This window comes from Argiope bruennichi, chromosome 8, assembly GCF_947563725.1.
Source record: "Argiope bruennichi chromosome 8, qqArgBrue1.1, whole genome shotgun sequence".
NCBI classification, from domain to species: domain Eukaryota; kingdom Metazoa; phylum Arthropoda; class Arachnida; order Araneae; family Araneidae; genus Argiope; species Argiope bruennichi.
Window position 1 is genome coordinate 45,735,995 of NC_079158.1, and position 19,170 is coordinate 45,755,164.

The 19,170-nt window shown below is 29.0% G+C and overlaps 1 protein-coding gene across 10 annotated transcripts in view; it reads left to right on the forward strand.

Annotated features, from left to right (window-relative positions):
* LOC129980573 (zinc finger protein rotund-like) overlaps positions 1-18,216 on the forward strand; it is a 424,990-nt gene extending 406,774 nt beyond the window's left edge. For 2 of the 10 annotated variants that reach the window (XM_056090935.1, XM_056090938.1), the window contains 2 exons: positions 11,280-11,465; positions 16,855-18,202. In XM_056090935.1, the coding sequence (XP_055946910.1) occupies positions 11,280-11,465; positions 16,855-17,342 (674 nt within the window). In that variant the 3' untranslated portion in view covers positions 17,343-18,202. Of the gene's footprint in view, positions 1-11,279; positions 11,466-16,854 lie in introns of all 10 variants that reach the window. The other 8 variants (XM_056090937.1, XM_056090940.1, XM_056090930.1 and 5 more) reach the window with 6 other exon arrangements.
* The last annotated feature ends 954 nt before the right edge of the window (positions 18,217-19,170 follow it).

A 19,170-nucleotide genomic window follows, 5' to 3' on the forward strand; every position in this document is an offset into this window, starting at 1 on the left:
GATGCTGTAAAAATTTCCTAATTGATATATGGAAGGTGAAATTTATGAAAGGAGGCATCCAAATTTTCTATCAACTCGTTATTGTTCATTTCTCTAAAAATAACTGCAGTTTAATCCAATTTTAAAATTAAACTGCAATCAACAATCATATCATAATTTGTCAACCAAAGTCGGCTTTAATGTAATTTAGCACATGAAAAGTAACGACAGCATCTATTGATTTGAAAAACTTTTGACAGAATTATAAAATACCGAAATGAAAATATATTCTCTTTAATGAATAACTTTAATATTTGCTACTGAATAAAATTATCTTTCTTATGAAGTTTTAAATAATAATGAGTTATTTCAAACTTCATATAAATGAGATAAAAAATATAAATTTAAAATCTTCATATAAAGAGTTAAAGAAGTATTCAGCTATTGCATTTTGCTTTAATGTAATTTAGCACATAAATGCAATCTTCAGTCTTTGATTTGTACAATTTTGATTTTTCTTCATAATTCAGTTTGACATTTAAATGTTAAACGCTCATGACAATTTTAAAGGTTTTAATATGTGTATGTAATTTCTTTTAGACAATAATTTCAATTTAAAAGTAAATAGACTTAGAACCAAGATTTTAAAAATCCCATATGAGCCAGATACTAGATGTTTAAGTTTAGAAATTAAAAATAACGATTTATTTGCTGTAAATGAAATAAATTATATGAAAATAAAGGTATTGATTAATTGCCTTTAGATGTTAATTCAAAAGAGAGAAATTATTAAATCTTTTTTTCCAAAACACCTCATAAATTTCTTCATTTTCTCCAAAAATTTCATTCCTTTTTAAGTTGAAAACAAATTTTTTATAACCAAAGTTAGAAATTAAATTTTTAAAAAATTATTCATTTATTAGTGGAAACTGACAATAAATTCATCAAAAAATAGTTATTTATCGTAATTAAAAATCTTTTTAATAAAATATTTATGAGTTATTTTTATCATTCTAGAAACATTAAAGAAATTTAAAGTAGATATCTTTTGAGTTTTCAAGATTTCAATAAAATTCTGTGTGATTCATTTTGGCAACTATAACTTAAAAAGCTCCAGTTTAATTAAAAAATTTTTTAATTATTTATTGTGAACAAATATTATTATTATTATTTTTTTTTCTAATTTGGCCTTGATATTGAAAGTTGTCAGCTCAGTCCGACCCTAAGATGTGATTGAATTTTTTGTCAAATTTAGATTCATTTGAATCGACCGGTCATTATGTTATTGTTTATCAGATATCTATTCTTTATAAATGTTACTATAAATTTTTTAAACCGGTTTTCGTAACGAAATATTATTGCTAGGAATAAATATATGAAATCGAAATACATAAATGCACATTTAAAGGTAATAACTAATTGTAAAATGCTGTTATAAACTATTTATTTCTAACATTAAAAATAATATTTAAAAAATCATATAATTATGCAGAATATTTTAGAATTTGTTACTACGTGCTTAGATTCTGCCTGGTTGAAGTAAAAGGGATAAAAAACAAATTCCTCTCTGCAAGCCGTAAGGCGAAAGTAGATTCCTTACATCTGATTTACTATCTGGCAATATAAATTATTGATGTTAGAAACAGTCAAATAGGGCTTGAAAATCACTTTTCAGCCCTTAACTTCTAAGATATTGCAGTTATCGAAAAGTTTTAAATGTAAAAGTTGTTCGTCTTAATAAAGTACTAATTTGGCTCATTGGATTTATTTTTCTATCCTCAATATTAAGAAAGTTATAGCGAAATGAAAATTTTACTCCCCCCCCCATCGTTTTCACCCCCTTTGAGCTAGGTGGGCCATTTACGAACTGGTCCGAGATTTTTACATTTCTAACAACTTATTACAAGCTTTTAAAATCCGAACAAAATTACTCTAGTTATTTTGTTCATAAGATAAGATGGGTAAAGCATTACACGCATATATAAACTTTTGAACGAAGAGTGGTTTTGAGTTCTAGGGACCATTATCGGTGAAGAAATTTTTTGGGAGTCTTGTCATGAGAACCATTGCAATAGGAATCTACCTAATATCCCTCTGATATCTTCATATTTTTTCCCCTTATTCGGTTAGAGCAAAGCAAGCATAAAGTTTATTGATACAATTACTTATACAATTCTATATCGTTCCATTTGTTAAGCATATATTTACTGCTCATGCTTCGAATCCGGCACATAGTGATTTTTTCAAAAGTACAATTATTTTTATATCAGCTCTTCATATATGTTCGCTATTGTCCATTTTTGTAACGTTCAAAATCCTTGATTAACCACACCAAACTCTTTCTGTGAAAAATATGATTTATTGTGCTAGAATTAAGTGTCTGAGGAGAAGAAGTCAAACGTTCCATTTTAGAAATTCAGAAGACCTAAATCCTTTACGACTTTGATATAATAGATCGATCTGATAATTCTTAGAATAACGAAACGATAGTTCTCAGGTTATAGATTCCGAATCGGCATTGATTTATTGAAATCGAATTCAGTACACTCGTAAATAAATCAATCTATATTTAAGAAACAGGACAGAGGATCTTTATCTGAAGATAAATTTTACCATTTGTGAAGATCTTTACATGATTCATATTCTCTATATTAAATATCGACTTCAATGGAATATCTTTTGTTTTCAAATGAAGTTTCTTTTATTGCAAAATTTGAAAATGTACATTTTCAAGGATCGTTATCTAATTGCATTCTTCTTCGAGACAGTTAACGGTTAGAGGCGAAGTTTCGCAAAATGGCGACGTGATTGAATTGTCATGCATGTCGTGATGTCGTTGTTAATAACCCTTTGCTTGCCACATGACTTATAAAGCAATTCATCACTGATTAGAATAATGTATTTTTTATCATTTCGAATCATGTTCTTATCATCAGAAGTGCTTTATTATTTTTTTTGATGCAGAATTATTCCAAAGAAACATTCGTTAGAATTCTACAACATATTCCTATTGGGTTTTTTTCTTTTTTCTTTGTTTATGTGCGGCATCTATCTACCTGACCTCATTTTACAAATAGGCATAGAAAAGGCATTAAACAGTAGCTAATTTAATACACTTTTGACCATGGAAGACATATACTACTTCCAAATTGATGATGCACTGAAAATTTTAACTTAAAGGTCAGGTTAAAGTCTTAATTATCGTGTTTAATTCATGTCCTGTCATCCAAGAAACGTGTTTTGGAAATCAGACAGCAGATTTTATATAGAATGTCATTTCTGATGAGACTTTAATCTCTGAAAAACAAGCTGACCTCGATTCTTTTCGTCTAATCAATTTTTGCACTCGGTACTTTCGGGACTCTACATGTTACTCCACCTTTTATTCCATTATCATATATTAACCAATAACATTCTTATTCTCATTGAAGCTCCTCCTTTTTTCTAATTTCCTGAATTGCCAGATAAAAGTCAGAAAGTCATTAGAACATATTATCTTGCCATTTATTTTCGCTGAAAAGACTATATCAATTAGCAATTTTTAATTCGTAACAGAATTTTATTATGGTTAAGGTGATAATGCTTTTATTTATGTTGCTTCATCTAATTTAAAATTCATCTGGAATGATTTAATCGCACTGCATTAGGCTTTCTTATCAAGAAAGTGAAAGGAAATTTATCATGTGATATCCAGAATTTATTACAAATTTGTTTGCTTTGAGATTTCAAGGATTTTTCTGCTCAAAATTAAAATTGCACATTGATTGTGAAATATACCGTAAGGGCTTGTGTGGAATTTTCATTGTGAAATTGATTCTTACTTATAAACTGAAAAACAACTAATTAAAATTTATAATTTAATTAATTATTTATTTTTTTAAAAACTATACTTTTGTGTATAAAATTATTTACGAGTATGGATGTACTGTTTTAAAAGCGGCATGTTTCTCAATACATTGATTTTGTTTCCAATGTTTTCAAATTTTTATTTAAAGTGATGTTGTTTGTAGGTGCATAACACCATCTATAAATTACATGATGGGGAGTTCATGATTCAAAAATCTACTAGGCAGATCAAAGCTTCCAAATTTGGTCCGTAGTTATTTCTTGAATAATATAGGCTCGCTAAGTAAAAGTTTTTCAAAATTTAAATTCGATTTTTTATTCAAAAATTAATGTGTTTTTTTCTAATCCCTCAATATTGTCGGATAATAATATTGCAGAAAAATCATTTTTACATCACTTTAAAATTCAAAAATATAATCTTTCAGTGTAGCCATTTTATTTCAATGCAAGGTGTTCTCTAATTTTGAAAAGTTTGAAAAATATTTTTAATACATTTTGCACCAATACTTTTCCTTTTTTTAGTTACTTTTTCGTTCACAAGTATTCAGACTCGTCCTTTATAGTTAATATTTTTCTGCTTTAACTAAGAGTAATTTTTTTTCTAAATATTATAAAAACATATGAGTCAAGCCTGAAGCCTTATTATATTGAAATATTTAAAATCAAAGCCTCTAATCGCCTTAGAACTTTTAAATGAACTTTGCCACTCATAAACATGGTAAATATTACTTCATTTGAAATTTCTACATTGATTTTTTTTTATAAACAGTAAATGTGAAGCACATTATATATGGAAATTTAAATCAATCACTAAATAATTATTAGATTTTTAGTCATCCTTTCATTTTGCTTTAGGGAAACTAAACTATTATTCGCACTTTCTTTTTTGAGCAGTACAGTAATGCTTGTACCATAACTTTAAGCTAAAACGTTTAAGGTTTAAGCACTCTCTTGTCTAACTCATAAGTAATTATTTTGGCCCCGAGTTAAGATAATTATGTTAGTATTTGTAACAGTCTAGTGGTTAGAAGGATTTGAGAAGAGTTATGCGTTGAGTATTATGGACTGAATAAGTACAAGAAATAAAATATAATACTGTAAATAATAACATTAAAGAAATTGAATGATTAAAGCTTGCTTTGTTTTGTTTTTTTAATTTGTTCTCAACTATACAGAGTATCCATTAAAATCTTTTACTCCACAAAAATTTGAAAATTACGACAACTGTTGCCACAAAGTTGGTATAGTAAAGTGACTATGCGTTGCACGTTGAGAACTGTTGCAGTGCTACCTGGCGGTAAACAACGGAGTTAGCATTCCTATCTTGAAAACGATATCAGATACGAGGAAAAAGTCAATTGTAAAATTATAGAATGTCGTTGATTTAATACGAAAACAGAAAACACAATAATGGCAGTAACCAAATGTGTTAAACGCGTATTTTTTTGATCGCGATTTTGGTAATCATAATAATTTGCGATGAATGGAGAAACATTTATCTTTTGAACAATAAACATAGATATATTCATTGTTTTTGTCGGAAAGCAATTCGATCATCGAAAAAAAATTATCTGCTGATAACTAATTGTTCTATTCTATTTCTTTCTAGCGTAAGAACGTTGGAAATGTTGATTTTACACGTTTTGTTCTTTGCATTATTACGCTCAAAGTGTTTTTCCGTATTAAATCGAAGATGCTATACAACTTTATAACTGATTTTTTTTTCTGTATCTTGCACCACTTCGTGGTAAAAGCCCTAACTCCACCGCTTATCACCAGGTGGCGCAGTAACTGATCTTACAGTGTAACGCCTCATCACTTTTCTATACCTAGACCTAGACAACACGTTTATGGCGATATTTATCGCTGTCTTCAAGTGAGTGCCGAGTAAAAGGATTTTAATGGACATCCTATAATGGCAGCGATAATTTACGCACAAAAAGCTTGTTTAATGCCTTCGTAAAGCGTGCAAGCATAAGTTCAACAATGAAAACTCTAGAAAATATTGTTGTAAAATATACTTAAAAATATTAATACTTATTTATAAAAACTAGAGAAATAAATTGCGCAGACATGAAGTAGATTTCATAGAAAAACGTATGTCTTTAAGTTTTAAAGTGATATGAAGATACAAAAATATGTACCGAAGTTATTAAGGAAAAATACAAAAATTTTGATTTTATTTTTAATTAAAATCCAATTCAAATTTTGAAAGCCCTTTTGGTGTGATCATTCTTACGTACCTATTCAATACCATTTACTAAAAACTTATTCACCATTTTAGCTAAAAAGTAATTACGTGTAGTAGCTTTATGTCGGTCTACCCTGTAGAGCGCTTTGAACGACTTTTTCATCATGCATGTCGCAATCTATTGATAGTATCTAGTCTATTACCACGCTACTACTATACAACAATATTTCGATTTATTTTAAACTAGTAGTCTTTGATTGTCAGCTTTTTCGCCTATAATAGTGATTGTATTTTATTTTAGCTGAATCTCTTTTCATAATTTGATATTTATCGTTCAGTCAACTTCAAATAATGATACGCATTTTGCCATATTTTTTACAAGTCTTACACTTGCTGTGTGTGAATAATGGTTATCTCACTAAATGTCTGAACAATCAACTAATAGGACGATGATGGAACGATAATTTTTATGCATGGTTTTGCTCTTTTATGGCATTTAATTCTATTAATTTTCGTAATTATTTCTATAACTCTATCCCTCTGACTGTATTCAGTCAGAATGTAATGCCCCATCCGCCCCTTTCTCCGCAGTCTCAAAATTTGTCAAATCCTTTAAAATTTCAATTTTAAAAACAATCAGGTCACTTGTAATCACCACCCTTAATGTGATAGGTAGGTAAGTAGGTAAGCATAGTAGGTATTAATATTAACATCAAGATCGATTTCCGCAAATCATGCTTTAAGAAAAAAAGTCGGATCTTATAATCACCACCCGTTATGCCATAGATAGGCAGGTTGGCATGATAGGTAATAATGTCAACATCAAGATTGATTTTCCTAAATCATCCTTTAAGAAAAAAGTGGGTCTTATAATAATAATAATAACACCCGAAATCTAATAAGCTGATAGGTAGCCACAATAGATAATAATGTTATCAAGATCGATTTTCCTAAATCATGTTTTAAGAAAAATTTCAAAAAGGGTTTATGGCATGTTTATTCATCACAAAAGCTAGTTGTAACCTTTTGGAAACGTGTTGTCGAAGTTTTTTATTCGTATTCCGTATATTAACCTAGTCTCGAAGATTTTATTCGTAATATTAACGTTGTTTCTTAAAATGTGATCACCGGATATGGGATTTTTATGACTTTTCTTCACTCATTTAATTTATGGTTTATAATTAAAAAGTTAATCTAGACTTCAACGTTATTTTATGTCTCATAACTAAAATTCTTTCATTTCATAAAGTGCAGTATAGGGAAATTATGGATCTGCCAATATATTGCCCAAAATAAAACATGAATATTGAAGATTATGAAGCTTCTACTAGACAAATGAATGATATCATTATTGACTAAGAATGGCTATAAATATCTTCATTAGTCACAAAAACATTCTGTTAGGAATGTTAATACTAAATACTCGAATACTGAGGATTCTGAAGCTTCTACAAGAACGAATGAATGATATCATTATTGACTAAGAATGATTATAAATGTCTTCATTAGTCACTAAAACATTCTGTTATGAATGTTAATACTAAATACTCGAATACTGAGGATTCTGAAGCTTCTACAAGAACGAATGTATGGTATCATCATTGACTGACTATAAATATCTTCATTAGCCACTAAAACATTCTGTTAGGAATATTAATACTAAATACTCGAATACCGAGGATTCTGAAGCTTCTACAAGAACGAATGTATGATATCATCATTGACTAACTATAAATGTCTTCATTAGCCACTAAAACATTCTGTTAGGAATATTAATACTAAGCTAATTTAGCATGAATACTAAAGATTATGAAGCTTCTATAAGAATGAATGCATGATATCACTATAGACTAAGAATGAAAATAAATGCTTTCATCTGCCATTAAAGCATTCTTTTGGTTTTTCAAATTGCCAAATTCTTAACTTTCATTTCCAAATCCCTACTGCCTCTCGTATTTTACTATAATACTGCGTCATTACTTCGATTTAATCACTTCATTCGACGTTCTAAACATGCAACTATTTAATCAAAAAAGAATTCGACTTTGTCTTTACAATAACTGCAACTGATATATTAATGTAATAGTTTAACAAGGCATTATATTGTGTTTATTATGTATTATCAGTCTTTGTATTAGTTCTTGTACTTGTTCTCTCGCATTAGTCTGTGTAGCAGCTGTTTGCCTTCATAGCATTCGCCTCGATAAGTAATCGTAGTTTTACTATGCCGTAATATAGTGTAATCTAGTTAACGTAAATATGTTCGTCTTCTCATAAAAGTTTTTAAATAATTCCTTCTCATCAAATAGAATCTCTCAGATCAGTTTTATGTATTGCAAAGCTGGTATCTGCTTATATATCCAACAATGGATATATGTTCATTGTAGGCGTTTCCAATGCATGTTTTTGTTGACCATACATTTTCGTATTTTTTTTTCACTTATATCCTGGATTCTTCTTTCTGCTGAAGGGCGTTGTTTAACCGCAAACCTTATCGGTTTCCTTTAGTGGTTTGGCAATAATAATAATAAAAATCGTTTTTAACACCTAGTTTGAGGGAAAATGCTATGACGCTGAAACGAACATCTAAATAGAGTCAAATGTATCATGTAAGTTAACAGTGATAATGGCCTATCGTCATAAAATCAAACAAATTATCACCATTAGTAATACGTATCGTAATAGTCAAATTATTGTAAATGTGGCAGATTTTTTTTCTTCCTATGTGCTATGAACTGGAAATGCTAAGACTAACCAGTGCAGAAACAGTAAATTTCGAAAGCACAATCGAAGAAGAAATTCGCTCATAATGTGCATGGTCTTTAGATTTCCCCATCTTTCTTCGCAATTTGTACAATTTAGCCGTTAACACGTGTTTCTTTCGTTTTCTTATGAAATGCAAGGAGCTTTCACATGAATAATGTATGAACTTGGCCAATTCGATCATAGGTAATCGCATTAAATCATGCGAAACTAAACGATTCACGTCTGTCACGGGAATTGCTGTTTGGAGAATGTTGGAAAAAATAGAATAGAATTCTAGTATTCATCTGAAGAAGATAGGATAATTGGAGGTATGAATACCTTTTGTAAAAAAGTTTTAACATGCAATAAGTGAGATAGGTAAACAATAACGGTTGAATTATATCAATTTAAGGTAATATTGAACTATCGATATCAATCATATAAATTCAATCACGATGAAGATGTTCTTTGTTTTGAATTTATTGCATTTCATTCAAACAATTTTCAGATCGTTACTGCTTTGAAACTTTTAGAGTTGCGTCTAAAAAAAATCAAAATCTTTTTCTACGCATTTTTATTTAACTTATTTTCTTTTATGTTTGTGAATTTTAAATTTTGTAATCAAATTTTCTTTCACTTTCTTAGATGTTGAAGTTTTTAAATTTTATACATTTGTGTTTTCCAGATGATTTAATATTTTCATACTTTCAGAATTTAATAATCAATTAATTTATTAATTTTAATTAAATTTCTTATGACCTAGAGGAAATCCAACTCTTGTTTTCTTTAAGACGGCCTATCCTTCAAAACTTAAATAGTAATTAAAATTGAAGGAAAATTTGTAGTATTTTCCAACGATAACTTCCGAAATTATGATTTCATGAAAATAATTTTTGTTATCTTAAAATTAAAAAAAAAAAAAAAAACTTTTTTTAATGATATCTATTTCCTTTCCGTACAGTTTTTTCTAGAGTTAATAACTTTTTAACATTTAATTTGATGCACAATCTCTAACAATGTCTTTTCTATTGTTATGATAAAATGCAAAAGAATTTGATTGTTGAATTAAACTATTCAACCATGTGCTTTTGCCAATATTAAAATTATTAAGATAAAAATTGGTTTCTTTGGACAAGAAACATGAAAAACTTTTTTTTTCACTTTCGCTTTTATTTCGTAATACATGCATTTTCTGATATGCGCTCGCAATAATTTTTAGCAGTCTGATTCAATTAAATTCATGTTTTTCAATATTATGATAGATCGAGTTAAAATTATTAAATAAACGCTTTCCATATTAATAGATAAATTGCCAGGAAAGCCAATATTACAGGTGAACTAGTTGGTTGTCAAAAGTGCCTGACTAAAAATATACATATAAAATAATTTCAATGATTTTTATTACAGTAACCATAGATATATAATATATATTATTTTAAATATATATGTGTGATTATAATGTCGATTCTATTATTGTCTTGTATTTACATTAGTTATATGACAAAAAATAGAAATAATTCTAATAAAAATAAAATTTATAAACAAAGGGCTTATTAATGAACTAAAAATAGAAATTATTTTTTTATCAAAATAAAAATATATTATTAATGCCATTAAAATTACAATATGCCTAGTATATTTCTATCCTTATTTCCGATTTCTTTTTTAATCTACAGATATTGAATTTAAAAAAAATAATCTTCTACGTTTTCTGCGCTGAATACCTTTTTTTATAATTAAAAAAACGTTTGTTATGATTTATTGAAACTTTTTTTTAGTAGCAAGAAGAATTTTGTTTTTTAATAAATTTCATTTGATTAAAACAATTAATAACAAACGTTTATTCATATTATAAACTAATGCAATCGAATGAGGTTAAATCATTTGACATCACAATTATATATAACGACTGTTAGTACACGTTGTCTATTCAGTGCTGTTTATCACCTTCCCCTCACAAGAATTCTAAATTTTAATTAAATCTGCACTGTACATTTGACAGATATTACTTGAACATGAATTAACTCCACTGAAAATAATATGGCTTGTAAATTTATTATTCAAAAATATATTAAAATGAAGCAAAAAAAAAAAAATACTATTAGATGTTGCTATTTTGATTCCATAAAAATAGATTCCTTTGTAACAAAATGCAGCTTTCAAATTTTTCTGCGCATATTGTTTTTTGTAATTGTAATTGAATTCTGTTGTCATAACATAAATATATGAGCTTTTTCCTGAAATTATTTGAATTCTTTTTATGCGCCCGTATTTAACATGACTTATTTCTTTGTTATATATGTATAAAAAAATTATGATCCTCTAGTTTCTTTATTTAATGGGATTATAAAACTCTTCATGATATGTATGTTTTTAATAAATATTGTATTAATATTTAAATATTTTATTATATCATACCTCCATTAAATTTTTTTTTAATTTTACAATTAAAACTTTGTTCTTAATAATTTTGCAGAGTGGTTGTAACATATTTTTTAATCGCTCTCTTATTTCTCAGGTAAACGCCGCACCGGCAGTCACCAGTGTCCACTGTGTGGCAAAACCTACGTGAATGAGGGATCTTTGAGGAAGCACATTGCATCCCACCAGGATCCCGCTGCAACCGTAGCTGCGGGCTTGCAAGGGCCGCCCCTCAGAATGTGGCCTTGCACTGTGTGTCAGACAGTTTTCACTCAAGAAGCCGGTAAGTCCACATCATGTTATGAAAGTGTTTTTTAGCATCAAAATAAATTAAGAACTTCACAATTTTTTTGTTAATCGTTCTGAGCCATTTGTGTAGTGAAATTCAGTGTAAACCCATGAATCAGATTTTTCATACGCAGAAGGAAAACAAAAATTCTGTATGATACAAAGAATCTTGTGAAATGCAACAGATTTAGTAACACATTTTTTTTTTTGGTGGATAATAAAACCCCTGTGATCTAGTTATATTTCTTCATAGAATGTATTTATATGAATTAAATCTGAAAATTTCAATATATATGTAATCAATTAAATCTTTTTCAACGCTTAATTTCAAATGTTGTTATTGTATACCCCCTTTGGATTAAACTTCATTTCAAACCAAGTAAGAGATCGGGGAAAGAGGGGTGTAGTATCTTCTGAGGGTAAGGACCCTTGAGCATTTGAGGGCAAAAGTCTGACTTTAGCTCATATGAAGATGACACTCACACACTCACTTGCACAACCCCTTTTACAGGGGATTCTTTTACATACCTCACAGATAGAACACAGGGTAGAGAACAACCACGCCCGAACCGGGACTCGAACCCGGACGCCGAGATCATGATGAAGACGCGCTACCCCTAGGCCAGAACGCCGCCATTTTAAATGTAATTTTTTAGTAATAAGAATTTTATTTAAAATCTGCGCCTTCGTATAGAAAGTTTTTACTGGCTTTAATTTTTTTGTCAGATGTAAATTTAACGTTTCCTAATTATTTTTTTTCATCACTTATATGCATTTAAACCGTATTATATTTCCATAAAGCAGTTGAAAAGTCACTTATGTAAATATGCATTGTAAGAAATCATGTAGCGTAAGTGTTATTTACTTCACTACTGTACAAAAAAATTTTCGTATTAAGAAAATTTGTATTCTAACACGTATTTGCATGTTTTGTGGTGTTTTAGCAAAATTATTTGGGAGTCTACTGAGTTTATTACAGAATGAGTAGAAGAAAAATTCATATATTTTCAAAAATAAAAATCATCGATGCACCTGTATATTAAATAATTTGATAAAAGTTTAGATTTTAAAAAAAGTAATCGTTTGAAGTTTGGATCTTTATTTAAAATGCTTTTTATATTTAAAAAATAGTATAACTGATTATTTTACAAATATAAAACATTTCCACAATTCATTTCGAACTTTATAGTACATATTGCGATACTTAACTTGAAATATTTCATTTTGATAATAGCAAAGAAATTGTTTCCTGAAAATTAGCGTTCATGAAAATCTATTATAAAATAATGGTTGCATTCATTCATTTCAAAAGATGAGGATTGTATAATTTGCTATTGTTTTCCCATCGTTCTCTGAAGTTGCAATTGATTAATAGTTACGATTAAATATGGATAAAAAAAATTTCTTTTGTAAAACTTATTTAAATATTTTTTTACTGGACATTTTTTTCTTTCGATATTTTAGAAGGATGATTTAAATATAAACAGATGTAATATTTTAAAATCATTCTAAATATTAAATTCAGAAATCAATATTTAAGCATCAAAATGTTTTGATAATTTTTTTATTCCTCTAGGTATATTCATGTTTAATTTACATTGTTACCAAATTAATATACCAAATATTTATCAAATTTTGCCCTTCAGGCATTTTCCTTCTAGCCCTTCTCAGTTCATTGTCTCTTTCACCGTCTTTGTTCTTCTTGCTGATGCAGCGCCCTCTGTTGTCCAAACGAGTACTTTGTGTCTGGTTTGATACATTAATTACGTGCAAATATTGAATGTTATTTAATATCTTTCGCAATTGATTTTAAGACAAAGTGAAGCACTTGCTCATAAATTATCGAAAAATTAAAAACATGGAGAATTTATTTTAGATTAAAAGTGAGCTGTGTCAAAGTTAGTATTGGCTTAAATCAGAAGTTCCCAGAACATTACTAAATCCCCGAACAAGGAAAAAACAATCTACCGTCTCTGCTTCCATAATAAATAACCATTCCAAATATTAGAATATTGCTATATATTATCTATAAATAAATTATGTCTATCTATCAATTAATAATCACAAAAAATAAATACTAGCATCAAATGTAGTAAAAAAAATTGTTTATTAAAAATTTAAAATTAGGCTTAGAATCAATTAGAAATATTAAAAATAAATTAATAAGACATTTGAGACTGATGGAGTTTTAACTGTTTGTAGATGCTGGCTCCAATTTCGTTAACGTCAATCTCAAATTTTCACGTTCACTGATGTACAGTTTTTTTTTTTTCTTTTTCTTTTTTTTAGACAGAATATAATCTTTTGAACTGAACCTAAGCTCTGCCGATTACGATTAAGGAGAAACACACACACACACACACACAATTAAAAATATTGTACTCACAATCAAAAGTAGAGAGTTGGTACTGAATTTTTATGCCAGAATTCTTCGATCCATTTCTAAATTTTACTTTTAACTGTTCGTTGGCTATATGTTCAACGAATTCCTTTTATAAATTTGATGATCCTGATATATCTCATTTATGAAAGGATCTAAAATTCAGTTCAATAAGTTCATATTTCTGCAGTTAATTTGTAAATCTACTTGTTCTGGTATGTAATTAATTTCCAAAATAGGGTACTAAGTCTCAGTCAAACTATATATTTATACGATCGATTCAATCATAGTCCGTTCCTCCTTATGGCTTAAATTAAGAATACACCTAAATGCAGTGAGTCACCTGGCTTGCAAATCAGGGTGAAAATGAATTCAAAGTGAATAGGCTTGTGAAACCTAAATAAAAATAATATTTCCAAAAGCTCAATAATCATATTAATCATCATTTATATTCAAATTCCGTGTTATTTAATTTCAGTTAGATTCTAAACTCGCTCCACACAGTTAAGCTCTAAATTCTTGTATTGGTCCATAAAGTCAAAACTAATATTATTCTTTGAAACAGTCACTCATAAAATTAAATAAGGTATTATTTAAAGATATTTTTATCTGTGGCTTTATAATTGGAAGTGGTGTAGATTTTCCATTAAAGTCAGTGTGTGTTGTATGCAAACATCCCCTTTCCCTTCAATCCAAAATTTCCATAAAAATATCAGAAATATTCAAACTGCATTTAGCCCTTTTTTTAACACGGTTAATTGTTCCTTGTTATTAATACTAGTTAAATACATGCTTCATAGGATCCAAATAATTTGAGGGGTAAATTCTTAATTGTGCTAAGTGTTCTACAAAAATTGTAAAAACGTTTAATCGTGTGTATTACTGAAAGGTTCTCTTGATTTTTGCACCAGTTTTCATCGAAACTGTTCTATTAAAATGTTGACAGTGTATTGAAAACGTGAAATCGGATAACATATATGCTAAATCCTTAGCATAATGTGATATTGCAATCGATAATCAACAAACATGCATGATGTTATTATTTTAAGATTTATCAAATTGTTTTGAACATGCTTCTTTTCTATTAATACTCTTGAAAATTATTGTTTGGAAACACATTTCACAAGCTATAGCAGACGCAGCAAAAAACGTGTATAGAAGAAGTGCTAGTTTTTTTCGTACTACAGTTGTTTTGTTATTACACCTGTTTCTGTGCATTCAAAGTATCACAGGTTGTCTGCTTTTTGAACTATTATGCAATTTCAGTCCGAAACCTTTTCTTAAAACTTCGTAAACTTTTCATTTCTACCCAGCTCAAATCTGATATAATTTCATCATGATCAGCTAAAGTTACCCCCCCCCCCCAAAAAAAAAAATTGGGAATACTGAAAGAAAAATGTATGCATTATTTTATGAAAATGCTAAAGAATTAGAAATGAATTATGAAAGGGAAAATATTTTGTTTTTCTTTGTTAAAGAAGATAACACTTTCAAAATATAATATTTTCTAGTCTGTTAATAATCGATTTTAGCTATGTATAAGCTTTTATTTTTGTGAACATTGTTCATCTTAATTTTTAACCTAATGTAGACTACCGAATGTTTTTTTTTTCAATATGATCAAATACAGCTTCTCTGATGCATAAATCAGAGCTTATATAATGGAAATCATTATACTGAACTTCATCTTAAAAAAAAAACTCCGAGTCAAGAATATCAATATTAGAATATAGTTATGAATTTTTAATATTACTTCCCATTGTAGTAAGTCCCCTAATAAGGAAGAAATTTTGCAGTATAATAATGGTTGTTGAACGGATGCTGAATCAGTGATCCATGCCCATGGCGACCTATTTGAGACAAAAATGAAAATTCCAGAAATTATTAAAAAAAAATTTGACAATAGTTCCACTGGAACTCGAGAATTATACTGATCCTTGTAGAAATTCCCGTGTTTTCTCTCAGAAACTATAAAAGTACCTAGAGACAAAGTTGAAAGTCAATCAGTAGTCAGAGATATATTAGTTAAGTTGAGTTCATGCCAGTAGTCGAGCGAGTTATCTTTGAGCGCATTGTGATGTTGCGGTTGCTTATTAATAATTTATTGCTTCTGTTTATTGTAGTTTCTGTTTTGTGTACGCTGCTGCTGTGAATACGTGCTTTCATGTCGAATAATTTATCTTTATCCATTATTAAATAAGTGAGACTTCCCACTGTACAACAAAGGAACTGATTTTTCGAAAATTTACTTTAAAATATCGATAAAAATTGTTTGAATTTCAAAAGAAAAGTATTTTGTAGTCTAACTGAACTTTATCTATGTTGATCCAATCTTAGTTTGAATAATAAATAATTAAGATTTATTATTTAATAATAAATTAATTATTATTTTGCCCTACTTATTTGTATAGTTGTATGACGGGTTGTAATGTGCGATTGTCCGTGCATCGTAGTTGTTAACTGGCTTATAAGCCATTCACCACAGTTGGTTTCAATAGCTCGATATCTTATTGTGGGAATTTTCAAGTTTTTAAACACTGCAACCGACTTTTTCGAAACCTAATTATTAGAATTTGTGGTACACTAAATTTTGTTCAGGCGATGAACATTCCATGTGTTCATTGAGGGAGGGGGATCTTTGGCCCCAAAAGGAACTTTAGCGAAGGAAAAAAACACTTATTATTAAACATAATTTTATAAAAAATATTTCTAATGTGTGGATTGACAAAGATTTTAAGCCCAGATCTAATTTTTGTAAATAATGGAAAGATATATATGTATTCAAGATAATGTCACAACTCATCAATGGATAGCCACTCACAAATCGGAAACCCTTGCCCTGATGGAATTATGCTAGCTGAAATTAGTTATTGGAGATCAGCAATAACTATCACCCTTACCATTAGAAAAAAAAAAGAAATATTAATATAGTATTATTGCATACTTCATTTCTTTGCGTTCTGTCAGCTCCGTTGAATATAGTTCATTCTTTCCCTTTTCCCAGGTCTTCTCCACCACATGGAAGCGATGCGTACTGACCCACGGCACCAGTTTGCTGCTCAGTATCTCTTGAGCCGTGCTGCCGCTGAGCGAAGGATGAAGGATCCCAGCGATCCATCTGGATCTGGAATGCCGCCCTCTTCCTCTTCCGAGCAGCACCATGCCCATATGCAGCAGCAGCAACAACAACAACAACAGCAGCAGCAACAGTGCTCCAACATGATGGGTGGAATGCCACCGCCTCCACAACAACCACAACCCCAGCAGCAGCAGCAGCAACAACCCCCTCAGCAGCGCCTGGGAAGTAACAGCAACAGCAGTAACTGCTGTAGCTCCGATTCTGAAACGGATCCTCATACTAGCCCACCCACGCTCAAATCAGACAACACTTTGCAGCAGCAACAACAACAACAGCAGCAGCAACAACAACAACAACAGCAGCAACAACAACAGCAACAGCAGCAGCAGCATTATACGAACATGCTTCATTAACGATAATTGGACGTTAAATATCTTGCATAACTGTGCTGCCATTTTAAAAAGGTTTACTATATAAATTACACGACTTACGTTATAAATACTCACACATGATTGCGTGCATATATTTATACTTTATGTATAATTGATTACAATTATATATAATAGCTCATGGCATCTTTCTCCTGTTGTTTTCTGTTTTTAAGTATCTGCCAATGCTGCAAGCCACTTCTAAATGTTCGAACAATAAAGCCGAATTGAACGGATGTTCTTTCAAGTGAAATTAATTATAGGTCTCTGGTGACGACATGGACTGTAACAGAATAAGAATTGAAATATGCTTTAACCCACCAAAATGAAGAGCCGCATATTTCTTTTGAATTTTGTTTGTCCGATGAAATGAATTATGAAACTCAGATGTGGTCAGAGAACTTATTTTGGACTAGCTACTATGTCCTTTTCAATCGGTTATAGTTTTTGAGAATTGAGTGCTGATTGGTTGGATTAATAATATTGGGGAAAATGGCATGTTGGACTTTTTTATGTGAAATGGTTTGAAGTTTATATAGGCTTCTACTATAAGGCGATGCCAAAAACCGAATTTGAAATTTCTCTTTTTTGATATAATACTTAACGTGTTCAGAACTGAATCTGACTAGATGGTTCATTTCAGTCATTTGTGGATTTTACTCTACTAATATGGCATTTTATTGGAATATATTTTATCCAATAAAATATGAATGATATTGATATGAAAACTATAAGCCATAGAATTCTAAATGTTTACTCAATTTAATGAAATAACCATCCATCTCATCATAGTTGATTTTCAGGAAAATTTTAATTTTCCTTTGATATTTTAAAACATTTTTTTACTTATGAATTTAAAAACATTCAAAAAGTATTTAATTGCATCTTTAAAAGTATTTAATTGCATCTTTAAAAGTATTTAATTGCATCTTTAAAAAAAGCCAAAAGATTTTTGCCATTTATTTAAGCATGTGCTTTTTAAATGTATTTGAATGATTTCCATCTAAATAATATGATAAAATCAGCCATTTTTTAAAAACCATTTTGAACAAATGAATTCATATAAACATAATTTTAGACGTCATAAAAGTATTTTAATTTCATTTTCTATAGCTTCTAAATAGAAAGATTCTTGCTTCTTTAAAAAAACGATTAATTCTCTTTTCAAATATTTTATAAGAGCTTCGTTTGTGTTATTTTTTAATTAAACATTATTCCAATTCTAACAATGCTAATTATTAGTATTAATGGAATACTTTTTTCTGCACAAAATTGCTTTTATATAAAAAATATATTGCTGAATTAACACACTCAATAAAGTTATTTTTCATTTAAAACAAAATTGTGAGATAGTGTTAAAGGTAATATTTTTTTTTAATCTCAAAAAAAAAAAAAAAAAAATTCTGATTATACTAATTTTTGCTTTCACATTGGAACACAAAATCACTAAATCTTAACAATTGTATTGTTTGTGAAAAAAAAGATACTGATGCCTGAATAATTTTTTTCTTTGCAATTGCCATTTACCTAAACATTGGAATAATCAAAAATAATTTTCATTATACGAACAAATTAGAATTTTGGAACAATGTTTACATTATATTTACATTTATGCTTCATTTACAATAAGCATTAAACATTACATTAGCCATAATATTATGCTTGAAATGCATATTTTTTATTGTAATTTTTCAATGCAACTAATTCCAGATGATAAGAAACACAATTTTTCTGGAAATATTTGGTTTTTGTAAAAATTATTTTCATGGAATCTCTCATTTCAGCCATACATTTTTTATGCAATAATATTATT